The sequence below is a fragment of the Danio rerio genome, chromosome 15, assembly GCF_049306965.1.
Source record: "Danio rerio strain Tuebingen ecotype United States chromosome 15, GRCz12tu, whole genome shotgun sequence".
NCBI lineage: Eukaryota > Metazoa > Chordata > Actinopteri > Cypriniformes > Danionidae > Danio > Danio rerio.
The window spans coordinates 35,855,001-35,876,199 of record NC_133190.1 but is presented as its reverse complement, the minus strand read 5'-3'; the positions used below and the strand labels follow the sequence as shown (position 1 = coordinate 35,876,199).

Here is a 21,199-nt window from a genome sequence, read left to right as displayed (position 1 = left end):
GTCCAAACTTGAACAGTATAAGAGGATGTTTAGCACAGTTTTTAGGTACAGTTAAACATTATATGCAGGGGTATTAAAACCAAAAATATTAATAAAGAGAAAGGGAAACTTTGCAAAACATATGATTAAACATAAAGAGAGTAAAGTTTATATGAAAATGTCAGTGTTAAACAAGCAGTCCTTGTTAAGAGGACAAGGAGTCCTTTCTAAGTCGTTCCTGTGTTTAATGCCGCATGGCACATTCCTTTGGGTCGTAAATACCTTGGAATCAGGTTTCGAGCCTTCTCTGGGCAAAGTTGGCTGGTTGTGGAATAAATTGCAAAATATTTATGTGTCTGGTCGGCCATATTCGTCACACCACACAGTAATGTAAGACAAAGTATCAAAATGCCCTTTTAGCCCTGCTAGCTGCCTGGTAGATCATTCTTAACAGGTTTGCAAATATGCTAGCAGTGATGCTAGAAATGTTTGTAGTGTTAAAACATGTTAGCAAACGGTTCAAATATGCTAACAATGTGCCAGAAAACATGTAAACATTGTGCTAAGTTATGCTAGAAAACATGGTAGCAGTATGTTATAATGTTACCAATGTGCTAATACTGTGCTAACATACCTGCAGTGTTAAATCATGCTAGAAGCATGCTAGCAATGTGGTAAAACCAGGGTCCCCGCGGATCCTTAAAAAGTCTTAAAATGTCTTAAATAAAATTTTCGATTTTTAAGGTCTGAAAATGTCTTAAATTCTGTAATTTTCCATAAGGAGGTCTTAAATTTCATGTGGGATCTTAAATATCATGTCCGACTCGTCTTATGGCGGCCAATCAATGCCAATATAAATCGAGCGCAGCGGTGATGTTTGCGCGTGAGGAGAAGTGAACCGTGAGCAGATTACAGGTCTACACGCGAGAAAATTACAGCTCGCGAGCGCACAGGGGATCTTCACGCGCGCGCTCAACTGATCCAGCGCGAGAAAACAAGTCCTGCGCGCGCACATTATCATCTGTGCGCACGATGTACGCTCTCGCGAGCGAGGTCATGCCTACAGCGCGCGCGCGATCAGTTCTCTCTGCTCGCGCGAAACATTTTGGATTTTTGTGAGTCCTAGGGCGGGACTTGGTTTTCTTGTTATCTCTAACGCTATTGGCTACTCTACCTTTCCAGAAGTTAGCCGGGATTGGACGCAGGTAAGCTAGTTTCCCCGTTAAATAAAAATATATAGGAAATCTTATCATAATGTCACAGTGTGAAACATAGACTTACTTTCTCAGTAATAATAGGTGACGACTTACTTTCAATAATGAGATATTTCTTGTAATAATTAATTTCATAATAATGCCTATTCTTACCATCATGACCAAGTCATATAATGACATATCAAAATAATGAGATATATTCTTGTAACAAACTTTATTACTTGGGAGAGAAAGAGAGAGTTATACCATGTGGCAAAAGATCTCTCCATTAAACAGAAATTGGGGAAAATATACATGGGCTAATAATTCAGGACGAATAATTCAGACTTTAAATGTGTTTTGAACCATTTGATGAAGTTTAGCACCTACATTTAAACTGAACTCAAACTAAACGTGTTCAAATTTATAAAAATCTTTTTTTTTCTAAGACTCATTGTCTTTGACTCATTTTCTGTGAAGAACAAGTCAGAATAAATTGGATGGACAATAGTATACAAAATAGGCTATACATGCATGCAGTGCATAAAGTACAAAGGTTTATAGTAAATATATTGCCATTAGTCTGTTATTCCACTATACAGTTAAAGTCAGAATTATTAGCCCGCCTGAATTATTAGCCCCCTGTTTATTTTTATCCTAATTTTTATTTAACGGAGAGAAGATTTTTTTCAACACATTTCTAAACATTATAGTTTTAATAACTCATTTCTAATAACTGATTTATTTTATCTTTGCCATGATGACAGTAAATAATATTTGACTAGATATTCTTCAAGACACTTCTACACAGCTTAAAGTGACATTTAAAAGCTTCACTTGGTTAACTAGGCAGGGTAATTGGGCAAGTTATTGTATAACGATGGTTTGTTCTGTAGACTTTCGAAAAAAATAAATAGGTTAAAGAGGGTAATAATATGGACCTTAAAATGGGTTTTAAAAAATTAAAACAGCTTTTATTCTTGCCGAAATAAAACAAGAAAAAAGTGGGCTACTAATTTTGACTTCAACTGCATATGTGACCTTTAAGATGTGGGCCTGTCGTATAGAAAGTAGTTTTTGTATGCCTCTGAAGTGGAATGATGTAATGGATAGTGAGTAAAGCCAAACGAAGATTGTAGAAATTAAATTGTTGCTCAATAGGTGGCGATAAAAACCCATCTGAATGTCTGTCACTGTATTTTTTATGTTTAATTGGGCTAATCATTTTTGATTGAAGTCTTTATATGCAGGTTATTCAATCATTAACTAAAAATGAGATTGAAAAATATATATAATATATAGATATATATATATTTTACACTGATCTATATTACAAACAATGTTAACAATTATAATAATATACAAAGCTGCACTGCACATATAGTATGCATTGTATGGAAAGATCTAAAACGCAAATAAACTCTTCTGAAGACAATATTTCCTAGAAAGATCATCCCCAAGTGAAAATGAGCACTGCTGTTGTGGTTAATAATGAAGTAAAATACAACAAACCAGACAAGTCCTGCACGGACAAATCAAATGGGTTCAGAAAGTCATGTTACAAGAATGTAAGTCATTATTTTGGATATTATTTGACTGTTTCTCGAGATTGAATCCTCATAAAGTTCATAAAGTTCTCAGAAAGTTTCTTATGATTATGACTTGCAAATTGTATATATATTTAACGGCGTGATCTTTTAACTTGCGTCCAATCCCGGCTAACTTCCGGAAAGGCACAGTAGCCAATAGCGTTAGAGATAACAAGTAAACCAAGTCAACCAAGTAATCTGCTCACGGTTCACTTCTCCTCGCGCGCAAACATCATCGCTGCGCTCGATTTATATTGCCATTGATTTGCTGCCATAGATTTGCCGCCATACTTCACCACATCATTCTGTGTTCACACTGAACATTTTCCTGTTTTTTTTTTTTTTTTTTTTTTTAGGTAAAGTCTTAAATTTTCCTTTTAGAGGACTTAAAAAGGTCTTAAAAGGTCTTAAATTTTCTGTTAAAAAATGTGCAGATACCCTGTAAAACATATTAGCAGTGTTACGAATAATGATAATACTAGAGCTAAGTATGTTAAGTCTTGCTAGCAGTATTAATTCATCTCACATGAAAAAATACTGTAGTAATTTATGGTAAATACTAGGCTATAGTGTCTTTTAGCTATATTGTAGTGAAGTGTATTCAGTGGTATATATTGTAGTTTTTGCAATACTTAGTTAATGAATGCTACAGCATACAGCATGTATTAACTAGTCGACAGTTGCAACAAATGCTATGCTTTTGGATAAACTAACTGTTGTAAATCTTTAGTGTACTTTATCTATAGTAAATTGTAATGTATTGTAGTATATTGCTTAGTTAAGAAAATATAGTAAAGGATCAGTTAGCCTAATTGATTATATTACTATAGTCATTGTATTACAGCAGCTATAAAATTACCACAAAAAATTACTTATTTTGCTATAGTAAGGCTCACAAAAACTATAGTATTTACTATAAATTACTATGTATTTCATGTGGGATGTATGCCATGTGGTAAATCATTCCAAAAAACATGTTAGCAATGTGCTAATTCGTGTTAGTGGTGTGTTAAATCATAACACAAACATGTTAGCATTGTGTTAAAATATTATCAGTGTGCTAAATCTTCTTACAAACATGTTAGCAATGGGCTAAAAACATGATACCAGTGTAATTACATGGTAGAAACCTGCTAACAGATCATTGAGGTGTGCAAAATATGTTGGAAACATACAAGGCTACTTACCCACATTTCTTTTCTATCTTTCAAGCTATTTCATATTTTAGGCTTTTATAATTCTTTTAACTTTTAGGCTTTGCTTTTTCAGGCCCACAGCACTGTATTTTGACAAATATTCCAGTTGAGTTCTTTATCATTAGGACTGCTAAGTGCACGTTTTGTACATTCTTGTATCTTTTTTTGTTTTCAGAAATATATATTTTTTGCTTCACAACAAATTTGTTATTAAACAGATCCACTAGTTTTTCGTCATTTCGTGATTGCTGAATCCAACGCAAAATCAACAAATTTTTTGCGACCCTGCAAAACTCTTAATTAAACGCAAAATAATCGCAAAAAAATTTAATAATCTCATGAAACATCAAATTCCAAACTATATAATCAAATAATATTTTTTCAGTGTGCAATTAATTGTTTTACATGACTTATAGACATTGCATACACAGCGCACATGATGTATTTGAGTGTTTCTTGAAAAATGACATCTCACCTGCGTCCTCACAATCCTAGCATTATCACTACATCCTGTCCAGTAAGCAGACGTGGATGAAGCATGAGTGATTTTCATGTAAAGGCAATGCAAAGATAGGATTAGACATCCTGTGACGCGAATTGGGAGTTTTGTGCGTTTGACGCACTTCAAAGTACAGAAGAAAGTGGGAGCAAACATCTAACAAGCGGAGCAATTGAACAGATAGAAAAGCAAGCAGCTTACAATGATGAAGATTGGTTCAATGATGTCGGCCCCTGGATGTGACCACATTGAAAGACATGTTGTGGTGTAAAGCAGGGAATAATCAAAGGTGCGGCTCCAGATGCAGCCAAACAAATGTTTATTTAAACCAACTAAAACAAACCAAAGCAATGCAACGAGAGAAACGCAGACATTATGGGAGTGACAAAAAAAAAAAAAAACTAATGACAATGAAGTGCTAACAGAACAGGGTATAAATACTCAACAAAACAATGAACTAAACAAGCTGACAAGAGGGTGGAGACATTAAACTCAAAGACTAACAAGATTAAGGTAAACTAAGGTGGGCAGGAAGTGATTTGAAAACACAGGACTGTAACAAATACAGAAACCAGGATGTTACACATGTATGGCTGGTATTATGATGTGCATTAAATTGGTAAATGATTTCGTCTAACTTTTTTACTGCAGTTACTGAGCGGAAAGCTTCCTTGCCATTGACAAGTTTTACAGCAATCTGTGTTTTAGGTGTTTTACGGTAGGGGATGCCCTACTGCATGTCCTGTTTGAGGTACATGATGTCAGATGCTCCAGGGAGTGAAATCTGAGAGAGAGAATGTAAGATCGTGGATAAAAATAAAAGTTGTACAACTTTCCACTGGCTTAATCCCTATTGTTTTAGATCTGTTGTAGATCTTGTCTTGTCTTTATGATTTGTGTCATTGTGATTGTGTCAGATTGCACACATATTGTAGGCTACCTAATACAGTAAATAAGATGCATATTTATAAAAAAAAATTTATATTTATTATAAGTGGGCATAGATAATTTTTTTAATCTAGATTAATCTTTAATTGAATCTAGTTTAATCTAAAATGGCTCATTAGAATTCTGCTGAAGGCATTCAGAATATGTGTGCTACCCAAATAATAAGTCTTTGAGAGCGGGTTTCTCAAGCCAGGTGGCACATTGGACCGGGAGCTCATCTCCTGTTTCCAAAATGCATCACAAGCTGCTTGAGAAACTGTTCTGCTATGATAATTGGTGCTTGTGTTTACTAACTGTCACGAAACGCAAAAGTTTTTTTTTTCTTTCCACTTGGCGTGTGTTATTAAATTCCATAACACTCTCACCAGTCCTTACTTCTTATTTGCGTCTACCCCAGTTTGCCACGAGAGCATGAATGAAATGTTCATGAGTTAAAGTGAAACTGCCGAACTGCAGTTAAAGTCAGGCATCCCGCTGATTTGATTCAGAAGGGAACTTTTTTGTCAAACGGCTCACCGGTCAGGTATACACCCGCGCTAAAACATCAAGGTGAAAGTCACCATAGCTTGCGTAGAGTAGACCCAGCTCCCAACCCAACTTTGAGAATAGATTAATGGTGATATTTTTTATCTCACGATAAGAGTTTTACATTAAAGCAGCACGTTAATGCAGAAAACAGCCCGCCACTTATATATATAATATATATATATATTTATTTTTTATCACAATTATGTGCACAATTGTCCACAAATTTGTGGGAATTACCACCACAAAATCAGTCATTTTTATCATAAAAAATCACCAAAAAGTAAAAAAAAAAAAAAAAAAAAAAAAAAAAAACAGGGGGTCTGATTAAAGCATCATGTTCACATACTTTTGTAGTCAGTTTTGCCATTTAATCGTTCAAGCAACACACAGTTAATCACTTTTGTTAATGCATAGCATGTCAAAACCATGTCCCATTCTGCTGTGTGAAAGCTTTTGTTTGAAACTCCAGGGGCTAAATAAATTTTCCTTCTTTTGGTTTTTATTTCCCATTTTCCTGGCTTCAGAAGATAAGCCATAGTATGACTCCAGACCCAATTACTGCATATTTACTGTGGCCAGCATTAATATTTACACTCTCTGAAGGGATCGTTTTTAATTTCACTTCTGTGTGTGTGTCCTCATTTTGATAGGAAGCTTCTGTTTGGGCCAGTCTTAAGGATAGTACACTGTACAGGAGGATTTGAGTGTACATGCATTGATTATATGTTTGACACCATGCCAGGTTCATTACTCTTTGCAAATAAGAGACAGTGTTTGCAGTGAACATTCATATTCACAATCAATTAAATGCTACTGGAAGAAGTGTTATTAAGTAAAAGAGATATCAGTCACACTATTGATCTGTTTGGTTTTGCTTTAATCATGTCCTTGCTCTTCTAATGCGATCCAGTAGACAGGAAAATTAATTACAAATATATGTTTTGCTCAATTTGGAGATGAGCTTGGCACAAGTTGCTCCGATGTCTCTCAGATTTGGTGTTTGCTAATTGAATTGTGTGAAAATAATTTTAATACTGATTGATAAATTGGTCGTAGTGTATGTGTGTGCATGTGAGTGTGTATGGGTGTTTCCCGGTACTGGGTTGCAGCTAAAAGGGGATGCGCTGTGTAAAACATATGCTGTATAAGTTGGCGGTTTATTCCGTTGTGGCAACCACTGATAAATAAAGGAACTAAGACACAGGAAAATTAATATATATATAAATGAATTTGACAAAGGATGAAGACAATGGACGGTCAATTTCAGACAAAGTCATCTCTTTAATTAAAAGCAATGCTGATCTTGTTAATAAAATGACTGATGTAATTGATTATTGGCATAGTTTTTTTTTCCAGTCACTGAGAGCAACACAAAAATGATGCATCGTAAATAAACCTGCTTGAGCCAATGAAGCTAAAGACTGGGCTAATTAACACACTTTACTGGCGTGCTGATTAGCTTACTGAAATGCACCTTATGCAAATGAGCCTAATCAACTGCTTCAACACAAACATTACGTTTTTGCAGACAGTGATGTACATTTCATTACAGGTACAATCTGGAGGTGTCAATCACATCGTGAATGTGTAGTTACAACAAGCTACTTTACATATGATGCAATTTTTTAATACTTTGTTCGTTTTTATAAGAAATCCCACAAAAATAAATGATCACTTTATTCATGTTACCTTTGTTTCGGATCATGCTTTGGTTTCGAAACACCCAGGTAACATGAATACTGTAAAGCGATTCGAAAAACCTAGGTCACGTGACTAAAGCAATTCAAAACACCCAGGTCATGTGACTAAAGTGATTCGAAACACACAGGTCACGTGACTAAAGCAATTTGAAACACCCAGATCCCGTGACTAAAGCAATTTAAAACACCCAGGTCATGTGACTTGTGATTCGAAACACCCAGGTCACATGACTAAAGCGATTTGAAAAACCCAGGTCACGTGACTAAAGTGATTCGAAACACCAAGGTCATGTGACTAAAGCAATTCAAAACAACCAGATCACATGACTAAAGCGATTCGAAACACCCAGGTCATTTGACTAAATCTATTCGAAACACCCTGATCACGTGACTACTGCAATTTAAAACACCCAGATCACGTAATTAAAGCAATTTGAAACAAAATGGTGTCAATTCTGTAACATGTACAGGTTTCAAATCGTTTTGAAGCATCAAAACATTTGTCAAAACAAGTAAAGCCTTGCTCTGCCCACCACTAGCATGCTGTAGTCAGGCTAAAACACAACAAATATCCTCACAAGGAAAAAAAAAAACAACTTCCTAAAATGGCTGATAAGCAGAAGCCCATTCAGTGTGTTTCTTTGGACCTTATTTATTTCTCCAAAATCTACTAACCACGCATGATATATTTTTTCTTAACAATGTACACTAGTATTTTTCACATATTATTAGAGCACAAAGTGCTGAATACAAACACACACACACACACACACACACACACACACACATATATATATATATATATATTATATACATATTATATATATATATATATATATATATATAATTTTTTTTTTTCAGTTATCTACAAATTATATTTTGAGTTTAGTTTTGGTTTTATTTAATGACTCTGCTATAATTTCATTCATTCATTTTCTTGTCGGCTTAGTCCCTTTATTAATCTGGGGTCGCCACAGCGGAATGAACTGCCAACTTATCCAGCAAGTTTTTTACGCAGCGGATGCCCTTCCAGCTGCAACCCATCTCTGATAAACATTCACACACACATTCACACACACACTCATACACTACGGACAATTTAGCCTACAAAATTCACCTGTACCGCATGTCTTTGGACTGTGGGGGAAACCGGAGCACCCGGAGGAAACCCACGCAAAGGCAGGGAGAACATGCAAACTCCACACAAATACGTCAACTGAGCCGAGGTTCGAACCAGCGATCTTTTTGCTGTGAGGTGACAGCACTACCTACTGCGCCACTGCCTCGTCTCTGCTATAATTTAAGAAGCATTTTAATATGTTCTCAGGCATTTAGTTTTAATGATTAAATATAAGTGAACTACAATGTTTAAACAGCATTAAAAATTAAAACTTGTTGTTGTGTATGTTTATTCATTGTGCACATTATCATCTACAAATTGTAAACAAGTTGTTTTATTGTCTGCAATGAAATACAAGTGAAAGTAAAATTGGAAATCACTACTTTTATTTGCGTTTTCCATACAGTTCCAACTTTGTTGGGTTGTATTAAAATAAAGATAACACATATACAGAGTACAATTACTCTGCAAACTAGAATAAAAAAGAAAAACTTGCTGGAAAGTACACTTAAATTCTATCGCTGCTTGTTTAAACTAGTTAAATGGGTTGAAAAAAAACTTATTAAAATTAAGATAACACATATACAGAGTACAATTACTCTGCAAACTAGAATAAAAAAGAAAAACTTGCTGGAAAGTACTCTTAAATTATTTTGCTGCATGTTTAAACTAGGTAAATGAGTTGAAAAAAAACTATTTTTAAGTGTTTTTTTGGGACAACTTTATTGTTTTATGTTCAATCCACTTAAATTTGTAAAATCGAATTAACTTAACTTTTGTGTATTTGTGTTGGAACAACATGAGCGAATTGTGTGGAACCCTGCGTGTTTGTAAATATTGTTATAGATGTAGTATTAAAAGTATATCTTTCCATTAGAAAATTCAGCAGCCTCAGAAATGTTCTATTGATTCAGAAATAAAAACAGCCCCAGTTGCTTATAATTACATTTTACAATTCTTCAAGAATGAAACCTTTCAAGACATGTCAGTTTTTGTAAAATTGCTGGCCGCTGATGTCATGCGAAGAGAGAAAGAGACATGTTAAATGAAGCAGAGTTGATCATCTCAGACGGTGTCGTAGCGAATGATCTTTGGTGAACAGACCTCCAGAGATGAATCTGCGAATGTGACAGCTAATCAATTTGTGCTTCATTTTATATCAAAGCGCAGGCCGTTCTCAGTAAAACAGCAAATGAAAAGCTGTCGTGCACAAACACTGCACTTGAAAGCAGCTTTAGAGGGATGTGATGTTACTGAAATGAGCTGTGGCCTGCTGAACTCTCTCTGCCTGCCCGTCTGGAGCTAATAAGGGCTTGGCTTTTTGTCTGACCTCTGGAAGACTGTTCTCGACTGGCAGACACTGTTTGACACCCTCGCTAAGAATTTAATGGCAGTATTTTGTGAAACATTAAACATGACATTTTTGGGGGATGTAGTGTGCTCGGTTGTAACAGTTCCTCTGTGTATTTTGTGTTTGCAGATGGTCCTCGGCCCTCACAGAAAGAGATCAGCTCTCTCAGAGCCTTCATGCTGCTCTTCCTCAAACAGCTCATACTGAAGGTAGACTGTATTTTATCAATCAATCAATCAATCAATCAATCAATCAATCAATCAATCAATCAATTAAGGGTAACACTTTAAAATACAGTTGTGTTAGTAATTGTTTGTACTAACATAAACAAATAGTGAACAATACATTTATTAATGTATATATTACTGTTTGTTACAGTTAGTGTTAGTACAGTTTTCATTGTTGGATAATGTTAACTCAGTGCATTAATGTTTACAAGGATTAATGTGAACAGGTATTGAATTATATAGTGTGTGTATAGCAAAAGAAAATGCTATCTATTTTAATTATAATTCATATTTATAAAGGTCGCACACTGGATACACCGCTTGATGACGTGCCACGCAGCGCTGTGCACTTTAGAATTGTAAACAAAGGTTTCTTTAGACGAAATACCGTATTTGTAAAAACTCAAGATGCGCACGCAGCAATAGTTTGTTGTTGTCTTACAAACAAGTTATATTGATTACATATTAAATATATTATTTACATAATGCTTTTAGAGTATTATAACAGCTTGTCACCCAGTGATCAGCACAGTTATACAGCAAAATTAACGTTAAAGTGAGCAGTGTTCGTCTCACAGGTCCATCTGCGATAGCACCCTCCCAAAGACGAAATGGCCTAGCATCCAGCCCGAAATATACATCTCTCATTAAACTCCAAGTGATTTTACAAGAGAGAAGTTAAAGGCCTACAAGTCTTTGGCTGCCAACAATGTTGTTCTGTGTGGTCATGTGCAAGAAATAATGTCCCATGGTACCAGTTTACCAGTTTCAAAACTATGTAGTGCTAAATACCGAGGTTTAGCCTAGCCAAAAACACAGAAAAAAGACTGTACAAGGCCTGGGTAATCATCTACGAGCAAAACAACTGCATTCTAACAGAGAACTGCATCTGTACGGCAGGATTTGTGAACTTGGATTTTTATGTTTCAATCTTAGCATTCAGTGTCCGCAGTTTAATTAACCATGTTTAACTGTTTTTGCTGAAATCATTGCTGCAATCAAAAACGTAAAGTAAATGAAAAGTAATGTGCATGATTAAGCATAGCGGGAACTTGCCTGATATGAGAACGGCAGAGTCCGACAATTTTAATTAGGTGGTCACTTCATTCAGCTCCATTTTCCTCCGGTTGTAATTAAAAGCAGTGCGGTGTACAGAAAAAGTGAAGTTTTCCATTTTTGGACTTTTGAATTTGGCATCCTCCCGCACAACTCGACATGTTTGCTATTGCAACCGTCTCTTTTTGCAACCAGGAACCCATATGACATCATGTATGACATAGGTTGGTAATTCATCTATTAGGGTACGGACTAGGCGTGTGACGAGATCTCGGGCTACGAGATCTCGCAAGAGTAAATTGTGACGAGATTTCTTGTGAAAAGTTATCTCGTGAGTTGTGATGTTATGATGGAGAGTGAGGGTGAGTTTAGCACTGAAGATTGGAGGCAGGATTGGATTAGAACTGCACATCAAGTGCTTTGCACACACCTGACAGGTTGGCCTCAGAGTTGCGCGTCACTCATTTGGGCCAGGTGAGTGGGACTTATCCAATTTTTTCTTCACAAGAGTTTAAGAGTTGCCGCGTCCAAAAGCGGAAACTGCTACAACTGCAGCCACATGCATTAAACACAGCACATAACATACAATGGAATAGCACTTTAGATATGCTTAAAGCCATAATGTGGATTATTCTAATTTCAGTCACATTATTGAAGTGCAGTAAAGACTTGTAAATGAAGTAATCAAACTATCACAGATGTGTAGGACTTTTAGCTGCATTTTGTGACAAGATGTTTCCTACACACTCAGCTTTTTGACAATTCTCTGCACCCATTGCGTCAGTAAAGGACCACAGACACACATCTTCTCCGAGCACAGACACACACACACACACACTCCTGGAGACACAAACACCCATCATCGTCATTATCATCATCACCGAACACACATTTATGCTGTCCAGAATAAACACAGAAGCTGTTGCTGAATGAAAGTGAAACTTTCTAAAGTTAATTTCTCATGTGAAATTGTACCTGAAAGAGGCCAGTCAGTCGAGTTTATTGCTAAATATTTAGCAGTGTTTGCATGTCCTTAACGGCACAATCATTAAAATAAATGTAAAACAACATTCATTACAAGTTGATTTAAAAAAGCACCTAAATAGTTTTGCAATTTTTTTAGTTGAATAAAATATTTTGCATTCATGTATTTCATCATTGAAGGTTTCTTAAAATACTGTAAAAATCTTGTCTCGTTCTTGTGAACCCAATCTCGTGTTTCGTCTTATATCGTGGAGTAAGCGTCTCGACACACCCCTAGAATGCACACAGACGTCAAAGTCGATGGCTGCCTGTGGCGCCCAGCTGTGACTCAGGACACTGTTCATATTTCTGCCTCGCCACAGAGCGCCATTTGAATAGTTTTATTTTAAATACCATGCAAATGTACGCTTTCACTGTGTGATACTTCAAACTGTCATGTGCGACACATCCAATGTGTGACCTGCTTTTAAAGCATTGATTATTACAACTTATTTTGTTTTGTTATGTTTTGTTTTTTATTACTATTATAATTAATTTTAATGTAGTAATTGTTTCATTTAAATAGCATATATTTATTTAGCTGCGTTTGCAATTTAGTTGAAAAGCATTTGTAAAGATGTACACCTTGCTCAGTATTGAAGTATAAAAATAGATTTATATGTGTAATTCAATTTATGTAAATACACATCAAACTCAAACTCCCCTTTGATATATTTTTTATTTAATTTGTGTTTTAATTTTGTTGCCAAATTTATTGTTAAATGCATTATAGAAGTTGTTATGTCGTGCTCAATATTTATTACATTTAGATTTGTATTTATTTCTTCTATTGTGGTCAGGAGTTACATTCAATAGACCATAAAAATAATAAAAGCCAAATATTTACTTGAAATGCTGAAAAACTATCAAAAACAACGTACAAAACCTAATGTAACTTTCCCTTATGAATTAATGTTCCTTTTCAAGGTTAAAATGATGCCTGCTGTAGATTTAATTTTCATTTGGTGCCTGTCACCAATACACAAATATTGATATATCAAAAGTATTGCGAACAGCAGCTCTAGGGCAGCTGTTCTGACAGCTTCTCGCTCTCATTCACCAATCTCAGCTGTTTACAATTTTCCAGCAGGACCGTAGCAGAAAGTGTACACTTGTTCAGACCACGGCTAACATATCAAGAAATCTGTCAGGTGGCCAAAGCGCAAGCAAACAACAATTAGCTCTCAAGCTGCCTGCGCTTTCGCAGTAATGGGAAACGTGTGCATTCATCAGCGGCGCTCCAACCAGACAGTTCACACTGCTCAACTAATAATAAGAGACAGCTTGTAAAAGTCAAGACCCAAATTCACTCTGAACAGTAATTTCAGCAAACACAAACAGCCGCACTGAATTTTAACTTGTTTTGGGGTTTTTGTCTTGTCTCAAAAAGTTTCATATCTTGTCAGCATGCTGATGACTGTACACTTAAGAATTTATTTGTCTGACAATCATTTGTCTGTTATCACCCGTAAAATGTAAGAAAAAGTAAAAATAAAAACAGTACGAAGCAATTGAGTGCGAATTATTACCTTCTTTTGAATAATAGTAACGATAAGATTAACGCACCAAACCAAAGAACTAACTAAAAAAAAACGCAAGCGCGCAGGGCAAACTTCAGTAACTCTGCACACGTGAGTTTTTTTTAATTCAACCCCTAAAAATTAAATGCAACCACTGTAGTTCATCCAATGACCCATTTTTTTTTCAGTGTAGAACTATACTGTGAAAGTAGATCAACTCTGTGTCTGTTTTTTGTTTGTCAGGATCGAGGTGTTAAAGAAGATGAGCTTCAGAGTATTCTCAACTACCTGTTGACCATGCATGAGGTGCGTCTTTAGCAAATCCCTGTTTTTGAACCCTTTCAATGCGATGCATGATATCTATTTTGGAAGATTTCTTATTTTTTCAGGATATTTGATGGACCTAATACACTCCTTAAAGTGATACTTCACCTCAAAATGTACTTACTCTTCTGTTCTGTTGCAGCTGTCGATGTATTTTTTTATAACATGAACTGTATTTTACTGTAGGACAGATATGCAGTATGTTACTGTATTTTAAGTTGTATTGTGAAAATTGCTTTATATTTTATCGTAAATATAAAGTATATACATATAGATCAAGATAAATGGTGCTGTAAATGTAAATATAGTATTTTTGCTGTAATAGAATTACAGTAAGTTACTGCTGGCAGTAAGTTACTGTAGATTCATCAGAAAACTGAATGAAGTTGAGATAATAAAGCATTTATTAACACACAAAGTAACCATTATGGCTGAATAATTATTAGTTTATTAATCATTTACTGAATGATCTTTAAAAAAAACTCCAACTATTCTTAAATAACTGTAAATTAATGCAATACTTCATTTAGTATTTAAAAACGAATCATTAAAGATTGAAAAAACAACCATTAAGCACATTATATGTGTGGTTATAAGTCAGGAATACAGAATTTGTAGCTGTATTTATTACTAACATCTATTAATGTAGAGTCAATGCTTTATAAATATTGAATTAACTATTTGCTTGTGCTTCATAAATGATTCATAGTGTGTAGTTATTATAAAGTGTGACCAAAAGTTGTAGACAGCACTAATAAGGCATAATGCCTGTCCAAATTAGTGCATCTGGACTGCAATAAAATGGAACTAAAGCTTTATTAAGAGCAGTGTGTGTGTGTGTGTGTGTGTGTGTGTGTGTGTGTGTGTGTGTGTGTGTGTGTGTGTGTGTGTGTGTGTGCGTGCGTGCGTGCGTGCGTGCGTGCGTGCGTGCGTGCGTGCGTGCGTGTGTCTGTGTGTCTGTGTGTCTGTGTGTCTGTGTGTGTGTGTGACTGGATTCAGGATGAAAATCTTCATGATGTTCTTCAACTGCTGGTGGCCCTCATGTCTGAACACCCGGCTTCCATGATTCCTGCATTTGACCAGAGAAACGGCATCCGGTTAGATGCCTCTTACTCACACTCTCACACATACACACACACACACAGTCAGATTTCATTATATTTCATCTTGTCCCCCATGATGGAGTTTGCCAACATGATACAATCATGAATTATTCACAAGACTCCACGCTGGAATTGCAATGATATTTTCATATTTATTTATTTTTTTCTATCAAACGGGATAAAGCCCACGGCCTGCATGTCAAGCTAATGAAATATAGATGGATTTGATAGAGTTATTTGCTTTTTGAAAGTTGGGGTTCGGCTCAAAATAAGCAATGTGACTTTTGATGAACAGCTTCATGGTGGTTTACACAATGCCATTTCCTCTTGAGTATTGCTTATTTTGGGCTGCAAATTTCTAATTTACTTGCAGTTGTCACTAGATGCACTTAAAAAATGTGAAGTGTTTGGAACCATTTTCTTTATCTTTTTGACTGAATATGTACTTGAATGATTCATAATTATTCTGATTTTGGCCCTCATGAATTTATTCACATTTACAGCCAAAAGAGATTTTTCAAAAGAGATTTATGGGAAGATGGTTACAGAAAGTTTATAAGTTATTATCTGTATTAAACTATTTAAAACATTTTAAGCCATGTCTTTTTGAGCCACAGCTTATATTATTTTAAAACAATGTAGTACATGTGTTTAGCAAGGACACATTACATTGATTAAAAAATTCAGTAGACCTTTTATACTGATACAAACGATTCTTTTTGAAATAAATGCACTTTCATTTCAAATAAAAAAATTTAAGACCCTCAAATACAAGTTTATTTCCCAGTTTTAAATTTTTTTTAATAATTATTTTATAATATAGCTATTTTAAAAATGTTATTTATGCCTTTTAGTTGTCAAAAATACTTGTTAAATTATCTCTGTCAAAAGAATAGAACTACAATATTACATTTATAATTATTTATGAAATTGTTCAATTTAATTTAATTTAATTCAATTTATCTTTATTTTTATAGCTTTTTTTACAATGTGTCAAAGCAGCTCAACATAGAAATTCTAATAAACTGAAACTGTGTCAGTCCAGTTTTCAGAGTTGAATTTCAGTTTAGTTCAGTTTAGTGTGGTTTAATTTTCACTGCTGAAAACTCATCGATGCACAGCTCCACAAGTCCCAAACCAAGCAAGCCAGTGGCAGTCATGAGGAACAAACGTCGCTAATTGACGAAAGTGAATGAACAATAAACATAAAGTAAAATGTTTAAGTAACATTATGGTAAAGCATTCAAAACATGTATTTTCTGATGCAAACATTACATAGTTTTTCAAAACATTATGCCTTTTTTTTCTTCTTCCAGGGTGGTGTACAAATTACTGGCTTCCAAGAGTGAAAGCATCCGAGTTCAGGCTCTGAAAGTTCTGGCTTATTTCCTCAAACACTTGGGCCACAAGTAAGTTTATCCATCCTTCTCCTTTCCACAGGCATTTTCACATACAAAGTCTAACAAAAGTTGTTCTCTCTCTCTCTCAAGTGAATCCTACAAGGTGAATGTCGTGGTTTTATAAGGACAGAGTCCTCATTTGTAGTGGGTTATGAAATATTAAAGTTTTTTCTGACTATTTGAAGTAGTGGGTGAGTGGCTCCAGGGCTTTTGTTTAGGAAGGTATCTATAGTGAGATAGTCTACCCAGAAGCTTTTTCTTTTATGTGTTGTGTGATTGTGTGTTTTAGTTTTCATGCGCAATGTAGCAATATGATGAAGGTCATGTTAAATAACAGTGATTTTTTATTACGTTTTTATTAAGTTTGTATATACTTTTTGTTTAATTTGTTAAGGAAATAGACAGAAACATTTAATATAATATAATATAATATAATATAATATAATATAATATAATATAATATAATATAATATTATATAATATAATATAATATAATATTCATTCATTCATTTTCTTGTTGGCTTAGTCCCTTTATTAATCCAGGGTCGACACAGCGGAATGAACCGCCAACTTATCCAGCAAATTTTTACGCAGCGGATGCCCTTCCAGCCGCAACCCATCTCTGGGAAACATCCACACACACACACACACACTCATACACTACGGACAATTTAGCCTACCCAATTCACCTGTACCGCATGTCTTTGGACTGTGGGGGAAACCGGAGCACCCGGAGGAAACCCAGGCAGGGAGAAGGCATGGAGAACATGCAAACTCCACACTGAAACCCCAACTGAGCCGAGATTATAATATAATATAATATAATATAATATAATATAATATAATAAGTTTAGTTTATATACGTTTATGTTATATATGTTTATACAACAGTTCTGTCTGGTTCTCGAATCTGATTATCTGAACTCATAAGGCTGATTTATACTTCTGCGTCAAACATCGGCGTATGCTACGGCGCTGACGCATAGCCCTTCACCGTGGCCATCGCCGTCACTGACATGCACCTCTCAAAAAATGTAACTACACGTCACAACGACGCGTAGCCTAAGCTCTGTGATTGGTCGGCTTGGTAGCGCTGACGAGTCTGGGCGGGACCGAGCGCCGCGCGAGCGATTGTTTACAAGTGTGGAGTCCCGTGAAGGAGCTCCGGATGGAAAGTTTTGTTTTGTGTTTACCTCATAGTTAAAGTTGTTGCACGTCCGCCGGTTCCTGCCTCAAAATGAGCGAGTTTGAGCCACTTGTACATCCCGGAAGTGTTCAGGAAAAGCAAAAAAGTAGCGAAGAAACTCGACACAGAGGAACATTTACACCTCACTGCCAACTAGCGTTTCGGAAGTGTTAATGCAGACCGACAGAGACAGCGCGCAGAAGTATAAATGCACAGCCACACGCGTTGCATGCGCCGTGGGTTACGCCGGTCACCTGACGCAGAAGTATAAATCAGGCTTATTACTCCACTCACAGGAGTGGCAAGCAGAGGACTACAGTTTGACAAATATTGAGACTCTTCGTGTTTAATTTTCATTTTTATATACATTGTCGTCAAACTGTTGTATAAACGCAATATCATACTCATAGCAGTGATATATGGCAGTGATATATTTATTTATTTATTTATTAAGACATTCGTAGCATAATGGTCAGACTTGTTATAAATAATTAACTTTTTCTTTTTTGTAAGGAAAAAATATTTTATAATATTACATTTTCATTGCATTTTTGAGCAATTAAATGTAGCCCTGCATGGAGAGCAAGAAATCTATTTTATTGATTACATGTTATTTATTTGTGTTTGTTTGTTTGCTTCCAAACTTTTGTTTAGAATATGTATGTTTCAGATTTCATGGATGCACACCAAAATATGTATTTAATCATTCAAATCGTTAGTCTGGCTTCAGTACAAAAATACAAAAATCAACTGAATAAATAAAAGGATTAACTGATAAACATCTAGTCACTCGTATTATAATATTATCTTCAGCTGAACCTCGCAAAAACGGAAATGCTTGTAGTTTCTGCCAACCCGACTCTACACCATAACTTTTCAATCCAGATGGATGGGGCAACCATTACTGCATCCAAAATGGTGAAAAGCCTTGGAGTAACGATTGATGACCAACTAAACTTCTCTGACCACATTTCTAGAACTGCTCGATCGTGCAGATTTGCACTCTATAACATCAGAAAGATCCGACCCTTCTTATCTGAACATGCAGCTCAACTCCTTGTTCAAGCTCTTGTTCTCTCCAAACTGGATTACTGCAACTCTCTACTAGCTGGGCTTCCAGCTAACTCTATCAAGCCTCTTCAACTGCTCCAGAATGCAGCAGCACGAGTTGTCTTCAATGAACCTAAACGAGCACATGTCACTCCGCTGCTAGTCCGTTTGCACTGGCTGCCAGTTGCTGCTCGCATCAAATTCAAAACTCTGATGTTTGCCTACAAAGTGACTTCTGGCCTAGCACCTTCTTATCTGCACTCACTTCTGCAGATCTATGTGCCCTCCAGAAACTTGCATTCTGTGAATGAACGTCGCCTCGTGGTTCCATCCCAAAGAGGGAAAAAATCACTTTCGCGAACGCTCACGCTCAATCTGCCCAGTTGGTGGAATGAACTCCCTAACTGCATCAGAACAGCAGAGTCACTCGCTATTTTCAAGAAACGACTAAAAACTCAACTATTTAGTCTCCACTTCACTTCCTAATCTGCAATTGCCTCTTTGAATATCACACTAACTGTACAAAAAAAAAAAACTACTAATACTTCCCTTCTTAGACTTTACAGACCTGAAACTTGCCTTTAGTACTTATTCATTGTTGCTCTTAGTTGTGTAAATTGCTTCCTTGTCCTCATTTGTAAGTCGCTTTGGATAAAAGCGTCTGCTAAATGACTAAATGTAAATGTAAATATTAAGAGAAAATTTTGCTGAACTAAACTCCACTTTATGCTCTGTGTTTTTGCATTACACCATGTAAATGATGTAAAGCATTCTCTCTCACTTATAGCCTTGCGAATATACGTACTCCAGCTACAAGACCTTTACTACAAAACCTTTACTACATGATTTGCTTCCTCCGTTGCACTCTATATATTTTCATTCCTGCCCTGCATGTATAAATGCATGCGTTTGTGTGAGGGTAAGTGTATGTGCAAGGCCATTTTCCTTAAATGATCGCTTACAAAAACATAAAGGCCATCTGTGCTGTTTTTAGACCTTTACCAGCCCACTGACATTTGCAGACTCGTCCCACAGTTAGCCTTGAGTGCACATAAAATCCACATTTGCTTTTTGTCATCATTAGTGTGCCGTTGAGTGGCTACCAGGCTGCATGCTCACAGGCACTTTAAAGGGGAAGTATTATGCCTCTTTACGTAAGATGTGAAATAAATCTCTGGTGTCCCCAGAATGTGTCTGTGAGGTTTCAGCTTAAAATACCACACAGATCATATATTACAGCTTGACAAATGTATCCCTGTTTGGATGTGAGCAAAAACATGCAGTTTTTGTGTGTGTACCTTTAAATGCAAATGAGCTTCTGCTTTCCAGAAAAGGGCGGAGCCTTTACATGTTATTCTGACATTCCATAAACACTAAAATAACTATGTCACACGGCTAAACTGTCAGAAATGAACAGCAGATACGTCTTCAAACCAGAGTAAGATAATTATGGAGAGGAAGAGCTTACAGAAGTGTTTACTGAATGATTCTGAATAATTATTGCACTCGTCTATGTTGTTGTTGTAGAGTAAAGTTAATTAAACTCAGCATGCTTCTGCAGTGTTTTAACATCTAAACGTGACAAATATACAGCGGGGAAAATACTGTAAGTAATAAAAATGTCATGTTCAGGGAATCATATTTTTGTGCAATAGCAATGAAATGACACAAGGAGAAATGACTGAACTACTAAAATGTATTTAATTCTTTTTTTTTAATTGATGGCAGCTTAAAGACGCCTCTCATATGGAGAATGAAGTCACATGCAATGCTCAGGTGTGAGTTTTTCAGTGTGACTTCAACAGAGTGTAAATATCTTGATGGTTCTGTGGGTCTCGTCTCTCAAATCTGAGCTTATTTTATGTTTTCTATTGGATTACAGTCAGGTGATTGGCTGGGCCATTCTACAGCTCGAATTTCTATCTTTCTCTGAAAGCATTTGAGAGTTTTGGATCACTGTCTTGCTGAAATGTCCACCCTAGTTTCATCTGCATAATCCTGCCAATGTAGATGTTGGACTGAAGTAGCTAATATTTATTTACAATGAAGGGCATAAGGTTGCTAAAGAACTCCTGAGATATTTCGGCTGCTGTGTGGGCTTTCACTGCCTTTTTACACTTCCCTTTCTTCATGTATTCAATACTTTTTTCCTGTGTCATTTCATTGTAGTCCACATAACTTAATTTGTAAACAAATTAGATTTGTTT

At 35.8% G+C, this 21,199-nt stretch overlaps 1 protein-coding gene across 12 annotated transcripts in view; it reads left to right on the top strand.

The window, feature by feature from the left end:
• nbeab (neurobeachin b) overlaps positions 1–21,199 on the top strand; it is a 770,985-nt gene that overhangs the window by 202,699 nt on the left and 547,087 nt on the right. For all 12 annotated transcript variants that reach the window (XR_012390920.1, XR_012390919.1, XM_073923810.1 and 9 more), the window contains exons 14-17: positions 10,233–10,312; positions 14,173–14,235; positions 15,253–15,350; positions 16,673–16,765. Coding sequence is in view for 10 of the 12 variants with exons in the window: in XM_073923810.1 (XP_073779911.1) it covers positions 10,233–10,312; positions 14,173–14,235; positions 15,253–15,350; positions 16,673–16,765 (334 nt within the window). In the remaining 2 variants the exon portion in view is untranslated. The remainder of the gene's footprint in view (positions 1–10,232; positions 10,313–14,172; positions 14,236–15,252; positions 15,351–16,672; positions 16,766–21,199) is intronic.